Below are 14,702 nucleotides of genomic sequence, written 5' to 3'. Positions count from 1 at the left end.
GAAATTGTCTTCTTTTCAAATAATTGACGCACATGCCCTCACATAATTGAAAGTAAAAAGATAATGGGGAGAATTTTCGACTCCCGTCCTATCCGAAGGTGAACGACCCACACGCATTCAAAGCTAGTATCGGAGGTCCTGAACTGTTAGTGCATTTGGGATTAATTTGAATGTAGCCGATCAACACTAGATAGGCACCTTGCTGCAATTTACTGGCAATGGCAAGTTGGACCTTGGAAGGGGTCAATCTTGATCCCTGGCCAGGCAGGAAGCACAGGCTGGCATTGGGCTGTGGAATTTTTGGGAGCCAGGAGAACCTGTGTTTTTCCTGGACCTGCTAACCCCAGAGAACATTGAGGAACTCAAAAGGGATTACAAAGGTTGGAAAACCGTGAAACCCCTCTTTGAGTCTCCAGTTCACTGGTGGGAGGCGATCAAGGAGAACATCAAGAGGTTCTTTATTTTCAAAGGTGTTCAGAGGGCGAGAGAGAGACAGAGGGAAATGTCCCGACTCCAGAAAAGTATGCAAAATCTGCTCCGGCTGCAGTTGATGGGGGTCGAGGTCAAGGAGGACCTCCATACGGTGAAGAGCCAGCAGACCTCGCTCTTTGCCACGGAGGCCTCCAAGATCATCTTCCGGTCCAGAATCCGCTCCATTGAGCAGGATGAGATGTGCTCGCGTTACTTCTTCCAAAAGGTACACACAGAGAGCTCTGTGTTCAGAAGCCTGAAGGAAGAGGATGGCTCGGTAACGTCTTTGCAGTCCAACATACGAAGGATCACCAAATCCTTTTATGCTGGGCTGTATGACGCGAAGCCCACAGACAGCAGAGCCTCCCAGTCCTTCCTGTCATCTATCACAGAGGTCTTAGACAACAGCATGAGGGAGAGACTGGATAAGCCGTTAACTCTGGACGAGCTGACAAAGGCCGTCAAGTCCTTCGAGACGAGTAAACCTCCCGGAAGCGATGGCTTACCGGTTGAGTTGTATTCGGCCCTGTGGGATTGGGTCGGCCCAGACCTGCTGGAAGTGTATGAGAGTATGCTTCTGGCTGGCAGCATGTCAGAATCCATGAAGAAAGGCATCATCACCCTCATCTACAAGCAGAAAGGGGAGAGGGCAGAAATCAGAAATTGGTGGCCCATCTCACTGCTTAATGTTGACTACAAGATTCTGTCCAAAGTCATAGCCACTCGAGTCAAGTCTGCTCTGGAGTTGGTGATTCACCCTGACCAGACCTGCACTATACCTGGCAGGAAGATCTCTGATAGTCTCACGCTACTCCAGGATACAATTGCCTATGTATGGGACAGGAGGGTGGACACCTGCATCATCAGCCTGGACCAAGAGAAGGCTTTTGACAGGATATCACACACCTACATGATGGATGTGCTTTCCAAAATGGGGTTTGGGGAGGAAATCTGCAATTGGATCAAACTGCTCTACACAAACGTTAGTAGCACAATCTCAATCAATGGGTGAGAATCAGAAAGTTTCCCGATCCAATCTGGAGTCAGACAGGGGCTGTCCTCTCTCCCCTGTCTTGTTTGTTTGCTGTATTGAACCCTTTGCTGAGTCTACTGGGAAGGAGGCAAGCATAAGAGGGGTGACAGTCCCAGGCAGTGGAGGCACTCAGGTTAAAACCTCCCTGTACATGGACGACGTCGCCGTCTTCTGCTCAGATCCGCTGTCCGTTCGCAGACTGATGAGCATCTGAGACCAGTTCAAACTGGTCTCGGGAGCCAAAGTTAACCCAGGCAAGAGCAAGGCCATGTTCTTTGGGAACTGGGCTGACCGATCCTTTGTCTCCTTCAACGTCAGGTCAGACTACCTGAAGGTGTTGGGGATATGGTTCGGAAGGGCCAGGGCGTGCACCAAAACCTGGAAGGAGTGAGTAGCCAGGATACACCATAAACTGAGCATGTGGGAGCAGCGCTCTCTCTCCATTGTGGGTAAGAACCTGGTCATCAGATGCATGGCGCTCACGTTGTTGCTGTACGTGGCGCAGGTTTGGCCCATACCACAGTCCTGCACCGTGGCGGTCACCCGAGCCATTTTCTGCTTCATATGGGAATCCAAAATAGACCAGGTCTGGAGGGACACGATGTTCAAACCTCTGGATAAGGGCGTGAAAAATGTACCCAACGTCGCCCTGATCCTGATGACCATGTTCTTGTGTGGCTGCATCAAGCTGTGCATAAATCCCCAGTACGCAAACACCAAGTGTCACTACGTGCTGAGGTTCTATCTGTCCCCGGTGTTGTGAAGGATGGACCGGGTCACATTTCCGCGGAACGCTCCATCCAGTTGGACCGTGCCGTACCACCTATCCTTCATGGAAAAGTTTCTGCGGAAAAACACCTTTGACCACCAATCCATCAGGCAGTGGTCTGCACGGAATGTCCTCAAGGCCCTACGGGAAAAGGAGATGGTGGATCCTGTCGGATGGTTTCCCGAGCAGACTGTCAAAGTCATTTGGCAGAATGCCTCATCACCAGAACATTCAAACAAGCACCAAGATGTAGCTTGGCTGGTGGTGAGAAGAGCCCTTCCCATCAGATCCTTCCTGCACGCCCGGAGTCTCACCCCCTCCACACAATGCCCTTGAGGTGGCCGTGGTGGGGAAGAGACGGTTGCCCATCTCTTTCTGGAATGTGTCTTTGCAAAGCAGGTGTGGAAAGAGATGCAGTGGTTTTTGTCGAAGTTCAGGGCGGCGCAGTGGCTAGCACCGCAGCCTCACAGCTCCAGCGACCTGGGTTCGGTTCAGGGTACTGCCTGTGCGGAGTTTGCAAGTTCTCCCTGTGACCACGTGGGTTTTCTCCGGGTGCTCCGGTTTCCTCCCACATGCCAAAGACTTGCAGGTTGATAGGTAAATTGGCCATTGTAAAAATTGTCCCTAGTGTAGGTAGGTGGTAGGAGAATTGAGGGAAGGTGGGGATGTGAGAGGGAAAATGGGTGGTTGATGGTCAGTGCGGACTCGTTGGGCTGAAGGACCTGTTTCGGTGCTGAATGATTCTATGACTCTTCATCCCAAGCAGCTCTGTAACACAGGAGTCTGTGCTCTACAGGCTGTTCCCAGCGACGCACACCGAGATAAACATCAACTGCTGCTCGAGGACTATCAATTCGGTGAAAGACACCCTTTGGTCTGCCCGAAACCTGCCGCTCTTCCAGCGCAAAGAGTTGTCCACGACCGAATGTTGCAGACTGACGCATTCCAAGGTCCAGGACTACGTGCTGAGGGACGCACTAAAGCTTGGGGCAGCCATGGCAAAGGCTCAATGGGGAAAGACCACTGTGTAAGGTCCCCCCACCAAAATAAACTGAGGGGCTGAATCCATGGAAAACCCCTCGATCTGTATCCACAAAATATTTGTTTGCAGTAAAATGTACATGGCATGTAAAATGAAATGGAATGGTTGTGAGGAAACTCACTTCTGTATTGAAGGAAACTGATCTCCTTTGCACTCTTTGTATTGTTTGACTTGGTGCTTTTTGGAAATGTTTTGTAATGTACTTTTTACAGATTTTTATGAATAAAGTATATCTTGGAAATAAAAAAAGTGTTTTTCCTGAACCTGCAAAACCTTTTGGGCTCTTTTCTGGTTAGGCTTGGTACAAATGGGAGAAAGTGTATTGCTTGCCTATTTACAGGCCTACCTGAAAATTGCAGCAAACCGGCCTTGAGTGTCCATGAAGCAGTCAAAGTGTTCCCTCTCCCTCTATTTTCAACTGCCATCTGCTGTTTTCATGTGAGAAACCGATGGCCAGCTGTTGAAAATCACCCACAATTAATGAATTCAACCCCACTCCTTTTATTATAAACAGGAAAAATATTTGTATGGGAATCATTAAAGCACCACTTATTAAATTGCATACAGTATATAGATGCTCTCCTCCAAGATAATAGCTTTAAAGATCTCTCGGGTTGAAGCTTCCTTTGATTGGCTAGTTAGCGGCAGAGCAGGAACACAGCTCGGTAATATGAACCCACCGTTAACCTGCTGCAATTTCCTTCGGGGCCCTTGTTTGTTCTGTGGGATGGGTTTGGAGCAATTATATCACTTCTGATAGATTTCCCACTGCTGGGAGGAAGGAAAATTCCAGTTGTCTGGCAGTATCTCTCCACAGATGCTGCCAGACTTGCTGAGTATTTCCAGCGTTTCTTGTTTTTATTCATGAGTTCAAGCAAACCTACATTACTGAAAGCTAGAATGCACCTCTTAGAGGGGAGATGCACTGTGGTTGGTGCAGGTGGTGAAATTCCTTGGTAGAGTCACTCTGAAGTGGAAAAAGACTGAATATGAAAGAGAGCATGCTCCAAGGTTCTCAGACTGGAGGTCTTGATGGTGAAGATGCAAAGGAGAAGAGAAGTGCAGTATCCACAGGTGACCAGGAGGCAGAAGGGCTATGGCGGTCAATGCCAGGAGTCAAGCTCTGAGAACCAATGCCAAATAAAGTTCAATAATCTCACATGAGTGGCCAAGGTTGGTGAATATATTTTCAAATGTCATATCCCACCCCAACTGGATCACTAGCCTCAGACACTACTCAATGCATGACAACTCTATCACTCACCTAGAACAATCTCTATTAATCAGGACTTTTACCTAACATTCATAGCTGCACCTCAGCCTCACACACAGCACTGCTGCAAACTCAACACCAAATCTTACAGGTTGCACACACTGCCAGCTATTCAACTATGACAGTTGCATCACCCAAACAGATTGCACCACACTTATTGACACTTCCTTCTTTCTTGTTGGAAGGACAAGATGGTGCACAATCAGAGACAGCAGGAGTTATGCTGCTCACCATCATTGGAGCAACCATTGATCAGATCGTGGCCACAGGCAGAGCTGATCCCACAGAAGCTGATGGTATCCTCATGCACCTCTTGCTTTCCTCCCTCCCCTCACCACAATTTTATGCTTGCGCCTTTCTCCTTTCAAGAAGTGCTACTTGGCCGGTAGTGTGGAAGAGCAACAGGTGAAACAGCAATAAGATAATAATGATGAAGAAACACCGTGACTTGATGTAACACTCGCAGCCACCAGCTCAGATACTGACACTGCACGTAATTTAGAGGATAGCATAGAGGCAGGCTCAGCACATGGTGAGACTCTGGGCATGAGTGGCTTGTAGCCAGGGCAGGGGGTAGGGATGCATAGGTGCAAGCTCCTCAGAACGTGAGGTCGCACACTAGTTCTGCTGCAGAGGACCCAGTTGAGCACTTTAATGGGGGTGCTATGCAGATAAAGGCTGATAGGTATGCACAATGAAATCCTTGGTGCATTGGCATGCCTGCCAGAAAGCCTGCAATATGTCAAGTAGCATGGAGGAGTTCAGCATCAACTTTGCACAGGGCTTTGCACAGAGAACGGGGCCCATCCTTTCTAGCATGGAAGTGGTTGCCAACTTCTTTAGTATACTTGTGGCGCAACCGCGATGGGCAAGTCTCAGCTTCAATTGCAGCACAAGCAGAAGTCACCCAATATCTGGGTGCTGCGGCAGAAGCTCAGACTACTCTCATGCAGTCCAACAATCTGTCCTCCAATAGATTGCTAAGATTGCTGAGGTGCCGCCTGGGGGAATGAGAATGGTTCATGGAGCAAGAACCCACTGCCCTCTCTCAGGAAGACAGCATTTGACCTCCCACACATCCCACTCTGCCAGTGCCCTTCTTGTTGCCTGTCAGCCAGCCAGCCAACCCACCCAGGTTGCTGCCTCCCAGGCTGAGATGGTGAAGTCTGCAGCCAGACCTTCTAGAGCTCGAGCTGCGCGAGGTAATCTGCAGCGTCCTGCACTGAAAGTCAGCAGTCTTCCACCATTCATGCTGCAGCCACTGAGGTAGCATTAGATAAGAACACTAGGACAGACAAAAGAACATGGAAGAATAGCACTAAGGGAATGCATAACAATGATTAGTTTAATTTTTGTATGCAATATGGCATGCTTTGATTTATAATTTTAGTTTGAAATGTTTATTTTGTGGAGACTTTAATTTTTGCCTTATAGCCAAGAGGAAGCTGTGATAGTCAGTGACAGAGGGAAGGTATGGTATGGGGCTGTTGGTGAATGGGGGTTGGAGTGGTCGCAGTCAGGTGAGTTGTTCACAGACAGCTGGCTAGAAAAGGGCTGTCCAGGTTACCTCTTCCCTTCCTCATCCTGCTCCTCCTCCTGCTCTTCAACTATTCGCCGTATAACTGGTGACAAGATCCTCATGATGGCAAGATTGTGCATTACGCATCAGACTATCATGGATCTTAACATCTCGAGTAGACTAGGACCACTGTTGTGGTGCAAAGTGTTTTGGCTGTACTCCCCCATGATGTTCCAGTGTGTGTCCAGACCAAGTTCACCATGATTTTTACTTTTTGGCTGGTGTTGATGAGATGAGGCCAATTGGCGAGAGTCTTGTCCAGGGTGATGCCTGGGTATTTTGCATGGGGGTTACAAGTAAGTTGCTTTCCGCAGAAGAAAATGTTGAGTTCTTTCCTGGTGGCATTTGTTCAGATTGAATGCGGACACAACTGTCTTCTCTGGGTTGGGGTGGAAATGTCATCCAGAAGTAGCATTCCAGTAGATGCAGGTCATTGTGAGCGTCCTACTTGCTTCCTCTACTGTTGATGCCTGCGTCAACAATGCTATGTCATTGGTATAAATTTCTGTAATTTGGTGCAGGGTATGTCCGACATTAAGATGTTAACAAAGGCCAGTGCAAATACTGACCCCTGTGGCAGACCATGCTTGGCTGGTCTTGTCACCAAGATAGACACAGAACATAGGGTTGCTCATTGGGCATAAGCCGAAGAGTTTTGTGGTATTGAATGATTATTGAAAGCTTCAGTAACAGGCCTCCGTGCTAGATAGTGTTGTATACTGATGACAAGTCTATGAAGGCAGCTCCAATCTTTAGCTGCCTCAATGTTGGTAATAAATGCAAGCACCTAGTCAGAGCAGCTTCTTCTTTCTCTGAAGCCCACTTGCTCATTTGGTAGGGAGTTGATGACAACTTTGATTTCACTCCATATATCATGGTTGGTAGCACACGCTGATCATACACCTTCCTTAATGCCAGTGGTACTTTCTTATCACACAAAATATCTCTGCATCTCCTGAAACAACTCCATCCTGCCCTAATCCTAGTCAGTATCTCTTCATTTGTACAATCCTCCATCCTTAATGTTTGGCCCAGATATTTGTGTTCAGACATTTTTTCAATTTCTTGGTCTTCAATTTGTATGGTATCTTCTGTTTTAAAGTTCATCATATATTTTGTTTTTCTTTTGTGCATTTTCAGTCCAATATTTTCTCTCTCTTCATTTAAGTTATTTGGTTGTACTTCCAAGTTTTTAACAGATGAAATAATTATTGCAACATCCATCAAAGCGTAAGGCTGTTGGTTTTTTTCCATCAATATTTAATCCTGTCTCCTCTCAGGGTATCTTCTATCTTCTTGAATATGTGTCCATTACTGTACTGAATATTTTAGGTGAGATTGTATCCTTTGTCTCACTCCTCTTTCAATATTTAACAACTGTTTTAAATCTTTGTCAATGTATATTCTGGCCATTGCATCTGCGTAAATGTCTTTTATAATCTTCAAATATCCCTCATTTATTCCTGTTTTCCTTAAAGCTATAAATAAATCTGTGTTCCACTGAATTGAATGCCTTCTCTTAGTCAATAAATCCAATGCACAGGTTCAATTGATATTCATTTGACTTCTCAATGAGATGGTTCATTGTATGTAGATGTATGTATATGATCAGTGTGTGCTACCAACCATCACATATGGGGCAGTATTCAGGGTTGGCAACGTGTCTATACACAGATGCCAGTGTCCGTGGCAAAAAGATTTTGAGGTTCGTAACTGGTAATTTCAATGATGAGAAATTTCCCATCATCGTCTTCCTTCCTACCAGAACGATTTTTAAAAAACTGTCAGTTTCATAGCTGAATTGTAATATCTAAACTCAGATCTTTAACTATCAGTCCTTTCCGTATTCACAACTGACAGGTGCTGAAAGCGGGAAAGGTGTTTCCGAACATTGGGCAGATTTGGGGTTTTCCAGCGGGGTTCTGATTATGATTTTAACAGTCCACCGAAAAACCATGAAGCTGTCGGTAACTGCTGTTTCTCCTCTCAGCAATGGTCAAGGGCTTGGCGGGGGGGGGGGACAGAGAGAAAGAGGGGGCATAGAGAGTGAGAGGGGGGCAGAGAGAGAGGGGGACAGAGAGAGAGGGGTCAGAGAGAGTGGGGGTCAGAGAGAGAGAGAGGGGGGCGGGGGGCAGTGAGAGAGAGTTGGCGCAGAGGGAGAGACGGAGAGGGGGCAGAGCGAGCGAGAAAGGGGGTTAGAGTGAGGATGGAGAGAGAGACGAGGCAGAGCGAGAGAGGGGGACAGAGGGCGAGAGAGGCAGAGGGGGGGAAGAGAGAACAAGGAGGAGAACAGAGAGAGCGGGGGAACGGGGGGGGGGGAAGAGAGAGAAAAGGGGACACAGAGAGGGAGGAATGAGAGATGGAATGACAGAGGGGGAGGGACAACAAAGAGGGGAGGACACAAAGAGGGGTGACACAGAGAGGTGGGCGGAAAGAGACAGACAAAGAGAGAGAGAGAGGAGGGTGAGAGAGCAATCAAGATGATTCCTGACAGATGGACAACTATGCAGAATACTCTGCATCGCTATACTAAGTGTGCGGGCAGACAATGACGACTTGTGCACGCAAAAAAAAGCCAGAAAAAAAATCTCATGAAACCAGTGTCCAACATAGTGACGAGAAAGTAAGTCAATAAATTGGTCTTCTCATTTAAAGGTTCTTCACAAAAATGCACATTTGTTGCTGTTTTGATTAACGCCTTTGCCTTTCCGAAATTGTCTCACCAATAGCCCCACCCCCACGTGAAACGGTTGAACAACCCTACTCTACACTAAGACCTGTAAGGAGATCAGAAAGACCTCATAAACCAGTTTTTAAACTTGATTTGTAAATATAGTTCATTATAGAGAAAAAATACTTTCCTTTGAAAAGAGGAAGCAGTATAATATATTCGTATAATAGGCTAACGATGTGATTACCTAAATAAACACTTATTTGAACAGACCTTCCTGGTGTCCATTTTGTCTGTTAATGCCACCCAAACATATGACAAATAACCGCACCCGGAACCTTGGTCAGCTGTGATTGCGCGCGGTTTAATGGACGGCGCGCGCCGACGAACAGGACCCGGAGCTCGGGTTGAATGGAGCAATGACAGGTGGGGCGGGTCAGTGAAGGCAGCTGCTGGTGTTTCTTTGAGGAGAGGGTGAGATTGTGATTGTGAAGTCGGGAGGCCTCAGACAGGGTAGGGTGCACGTGGGAGAACTTAGCAACAGGGGTGGAGACTCTTGAGTGGAGAGCAACCGGTAAGGAGTAAAAAGTTCAGTGTTGGAATCTAGAGCCCGCATGGGGCCCAAATAGCCTGGCGTGATAGTTGCACGCTCATTCTCTGCAGCTATTTTCAGTGGTGGTCAATCAGTTTTGTTCACTTTAATACTGGTGCAAGACGTTCTGCCGCGTATGTGATGGAAGTGGGTCGGGGTATGCATTTACCCGCATTGTGAATTCTTCTTCACAGAATGCCAAAGAGGCTGGTGCGTTAGGTATGTTTTAATTTTGTTATACAGTGTCTTTTGATTTAGCCACATTTGCCTGTGCATATGCAGTAATTCACAAAACTTCTTACTCATAGCTCTTCCAAGAAGTCACGCTTATGTTTCTGTAATAATAACGATACTGCTTCTGTCTGTCAGGCCAGCATTTAACCAAACTGATGCACCCCCACGGGAGACATTTAACGCTTTTCTGCTGTGAGGTTATGAAAAATATATAGGAGCGTGCATGTGTTCAGTCAAAATATTAGGCACCATTCTGCTTTTCTCTCCACAGATGCTGCTGGACCTGCTGAGTATTTCCAGCATTTCTTGTTTTTAATTTTATATTAGGCGCCATTGCTGTTTTCAGATTTATTCATAATCAATTCTAGTTTGTGTGTTTTGGCAATTTTAGTGTTATACCCATGAATTATTTTGAATTCAATTTATTGAAAGAAGCACCATATTTTGTTTCTTGGTTGGGTACTATAGAAGTCTTTTAAAATATTGAATTTATTTTTAAACCTATATCAAAACAGTGTTATTGAACAGTTGCAAAGTTCTTAGCCAGGTGACATAATATCAGAATATGCCATTTGGAGCCTGGATTTATTAGGGGATGAGTGGGGAAATGGTAGAACAAAGAACAAAGAAAATTACAGCACAGGAACAGGCCCTTCGGCCCGCCAAGCCTACGACGATCCAGATCCTCTATCTAAACCTGTCGCCTATTTTCTAAGGGTCTGTATCTCTTTACTTCCTGCCCATTCGTGTATCTGTCTAGATACATCTTAAAAAGACGCTATCGTGCCCGTGTCTACTACCTCCGCTGGCAACGTGTTCCAGGCACCCACCACCCTCTGCGTAAAGAACTTACCACGCATATCCCCCCTAAACATTTCCCCTTTCACTTTGAACTCGTGTCCCCTAGTAATTGAATCCCCCACTCTGGGGGAAAAAGCTTCTTGCTATCCACCCTGTCTATACCTCTCATGATTTTGTACACCTCAATCAGGTCCCCCCTCAACCTCCGTCTTTCTAATGAAAATAATCCTAATCTACTCAACCTCTCTTCATAGCTAGCGCCCTCCATACCAGGCAACATCCTGGTGAACCTCCTCTGCACCCTCTCCAAAGCATCCACATCCTTTTGGTAATGTGGCAACCAGAACTGCACGCAGTATTCCAAATGTGGCCGAACCAAAGTCCTATACAACTGTAACATGACCTGCCAACTCTTGTACTCAATACCCCGTCCGATGAAGGAAAGCATGCCGTATGCCTTCTTGACCACTCTATTGACCTGCGTTGCCACCTTTAGGGAACAATGGACCTGAACACCCAAATCTCTCTGTACATCAATTTTCCCCAGGACTTTTCCATTTACTGTATAGTTCACTCTTGAATTGGATCTTCCAAAATGCGTCACCTCGCATTTGCCCTGATTGAACTCCATCTGCCATTTCTCTGCCCAACTCTCCAATCTATCTATATTCTGCTGTATTCTCTGACAGTCCCCTTCACTATCTGCTACTCCACCAATCTTAGTGTCGTCTGCAAACTTGCTAATAGACCACCTATACTTTCCTCCAAATCATTTATGTATATCACAAACAACAGTGGTCCCAGCACGGATCCCTGTGGAGCACCACTGGTTACACGTCTCCATTTTGAGAAACTCCCTTCCACTGCTACTCTCTGTCTCCTGTTGCCCAGCCAGTTCTTTATCCATCTAGCTAGTACACCTTGGACCCCATGCGCCTTCACTTTCTCCATCAGCCTACCATGGGGAACCTTATCGAACGCCTTACTGAAGTCCATGTATATGACATCTACAGCCCTTCCCTCATCAATCAACTTTGGCACTTCCTCAAAGAATTCTATTAAGTTGGTAAGACATGACCTTCCCTGCACAAAACCATGTTGCCTATCACTGATAAGCCCATTTTCTTCCAAATGGGAATAGATCCTATCCCTCAGTATCTTCTCCAGCAGCTTCCCTACCACTGACGTCAGGCTCACCGGTCTATAATTACCTGGATTATGCCTGCTACCCTTCTTAAACAAGGGGACAACATTAGCAATTCTCCAGTCCTTTGGGACCTCACCTGTGTTTTAAGGATGTTGCAAAGATATCTGTTAAGGCCCCAGCTATTTCCTCTCTCGCTTCCCACAGTAACCTGGGATAGATCCCATCCGGACCTGGGGACTTGTCCACCTTAATGCCTTTTAGAATACCCAACACTTCCTCCCTCCTTATGCCGACTTGACCGAGAGTAATCAAACATCTGTCCCTAACCTCAACATCCGTCATGTCCCTCTCCTCGGTGAATACCGATGCAAAGTACTCGTTTAGAATCTCACCCATTTTCTCTGACTCCACGCATAACTTTCCTCCTTTGTCCTTGAGTGGGCCAATCCTTTCTCGAGTTACCCTCTTGCTCCTTATATATGAATAAAAGGCTTTGGGAATTTCCTTAACCCTGTTTGCTAAAGATATGTCATGACCCCTTTTAGCGCTCTTAGTTTAGTTTAGAGATACAGCACTGAAACAGGCCCTTCGGCCCACCGAGTCTGTGCCGACCATCAACCACCCATTTATACTAATGCTACACTAACCCCATATTCCTACCACATCCCCACCTGTCCTTATATTTCCCTACCACCTACCTTTACTCGGGGCAATTTTATAATGGCCAATTTACCTGTCAACCAGCAAGTGTTTGGCATGTGGGAGAAAACCGGAGCACCTGGAGGAAACCCACGCAGACACAGGGAGAACTTGCAAATTCCACACAGGCAGTACCCAGAATTGAACCCGGGTCGCTGGAGCTGTGAGGCTGCAGTGCTAACCACTGTGCCGCCCATTTTGTTTTGTTCCCATCAAAAATTGTACATCAGCGAATCATTGGAGGGAATAGAAGTTAAAAAAAATTAAATTAAAGTTTCTTTATCTGAATGTGCGAAGCATCTGCAAAATGATATGAACTAGTGGCACAAACAGAGATAAATGACTTAGATCTAACTGCCATTACAGAGACACAGTTACAAGGAGATCAAGGTTGGGAAATTAATATTCTACGGTACACAATATTTCAGAAAGACAGACAGTGTGACAAACGAGAAGTAGCCCTGATAGTAAAGGATGACATAAGGACCTTAGTGAGGAAGGATCTAGCCTCAGAAGATCATGAAGTAGAATCAATATGGGTGGAAATCAGGAATAGCAAGAATCAGAAAACACTAGTGGGAGTAGTTTAAAGGCCTCCTAACAGTAGTTATGCCACTGGACAGAGCATTAAACAAGAAATTATTGGAGCTGGTAACAAATTCAATGTAATAATTGTGGGGAACTTTAATCTTCATATCAACTGGGACAATGAAATTGGCAAGAGCAGTGTAGATGATGTGTTTGTAGAATGTTTTCAGGACAGTTTCTTGGAGCAATACGTTATGAAACTGACTAGGGATAAAACTATCTTAGATCTAGTATTGTGTAATGAAGCAGGGTTAATAAGTAATGTCACAGCAATAGATCCACTGGGAAACAGTGATCATAATACTACTGAATTCCAAGTTTGAAAGTGACATACTCCAATCACAAACAATCTAAAACTTAAACAAAGCCAATTACGTAAGTATGAGGGAAGAACTAGCTAAGGAAAATTGGGTAAATAGACTAAAAGGTATGGCAGTAAATGAACAGTGGGAAACCTAAAAGGAAACAATTCAAAATATTTAAAAATACATTCCATTGAAAAACAAAAAACACAGCAAGAAAGATCCATCTGTGGCTCACTCAAAAAGTTAAGGGTAGTATTAGATTAAAACAGGCTTACAATGTTGCAAAAAAGAGTAGCAAGTCTGAGGATTGGGAGTGTTTTAGAAACCAACAAAAGGCCACCAAAAAGTTGATGAAAAGGAAAAAATAGAATGAGTAAAGTAGCCAGTAATATAAAACAGATTGTAAAAACTTTTCTAGGTATATAAAAAGGAAGAGAGTAGCTAAAGTAAACATTGGTCCTCGTTTCAGATTGCGCCTACAATCCCGATATTCTTTCAAAGCTTCGTCTTTCTTTCAACGCCTAGACCTTATGTATGCTTCCTTTTTCCTCTTAGCTAGTCTCACAATCTGCTCTAAGTACTGTGCCACTGTGGGTGGACCCCTTTACGTGCCATTTTGGAGCAACTGACTGATATAGTGTGGACATTTGAACTTGTACTGTTTGGCTTGAATTATTGATTGAGTTAGTGTGCTGGGCAGAGGGGTGGTGGTTAGAGAGATACAGCACTGAAACAGGCCCTTCGGCCCACTGAGTCTGTGCCGACCATCAACCACCCATTTATACTAATCCTACATTCATCCCATATTCCCTCCTACATTCCCACCTTCCCTCAATTTTCCTACCGCCTACCTATACTAGGGGCAATTTACAATGGCCAATTTATCTATCAACTTACAAGTCTTTGGCTGTTGCAGGAAACCGGAGCACCCAGCGGAAACCCACGCGGTCACAGGGAAGACTTGCAAACTCCGCACAGGCAGTACCCAGAACTGAACCCGGGTTGCTGGAGCTGTGAGGCTGTGGTGCTAACCACTATGCCGCTCCTTTTTTCTGAGGTTTGGATGTTTAAAAAGCTGAGGGAAGGCTGTAATTGAGCTGTTTAGTGCACTTCCTAGCTAGCTTGGTGGAGTTCCAGTTGAGATCACTTAGCCATTGGTGCTTTGGGCACTGCCCAGGGAGACCTTATGAAGGAAGAGGAATAAAATTAAGCATCCTCTCAGAAAAAATATCTCTTGGTTCCTTTCCTTAAATCTTTTTTTTTAATCTATTGCCTTTTTAAAAAAAAAAAATTTATTCTCGGGATCTGGGCATCACTGGCAAGTCCAGCATTTATTGCCGACTCCGAGTTTCCCTTGAGAAGGTATTATTGAGCTGCATTCTAGAACAGCTGCAGTACATGTAATGAAGGGAGTTATAGGATTTTGACGCAGCAACAATGAAAGGACAGTGATATATTTCCACGTTGGAACAGTATGAGACTTGGAGGGGACATTGTG

The 14,702-nt window shown here is 45.6% G+C and overlaps 1 protein-coding gene across 5 annotated transcripts in view; it reads left to right on the top strand.

Annotated features, from left to right (window-relative positions):
- Window positions 1-9,148: 9,148 nt before the first annotated feature.
- Window positions 9,149-14,702, top strand: part of dusp23b (dual specificity phosphatase 23b) — a 134,612-nt gene continuing 129,058 nt past the window's right edge. For 2 of the 5 annotated variants that reach the window (XM_068023193.1, XM_068023202.1), the window contains exon 1: window positions 9,149-9,264. In XM_068023193.1, the coding sequence (XP_067879294.1) occupies window positions 9,258-9,264 (7 nt within the window). In that variant the 5' untranslated portion in view covers window positions 9,149-9,257. The other 3 variants (XM_068023250.1, XM_068023258.1, XM_068023213.1) reach the window with 3 other exon arrangements.

This window comes from Heterodontus francisci, chromosome 3 (genome assembly GCF_036365525.1).
Source record: "Heterodontus francisci isolate sHetFra1 chromosome 3, sHetFra1.hap1, whole genome shotgun sequence".
NCBI classification, from domain to species: domain Eukaryota; kingdom Metazoa; phylum Chordata; class Chondrichthyes; order Heterodontiformes; family Heterodontidae; genus Heterodontus; species Heterodontus francisci.
Note: the sequence above shows the minus strand (reverse complement) of the source record. Positions and strands in the feature narration are given on the sequence as shown.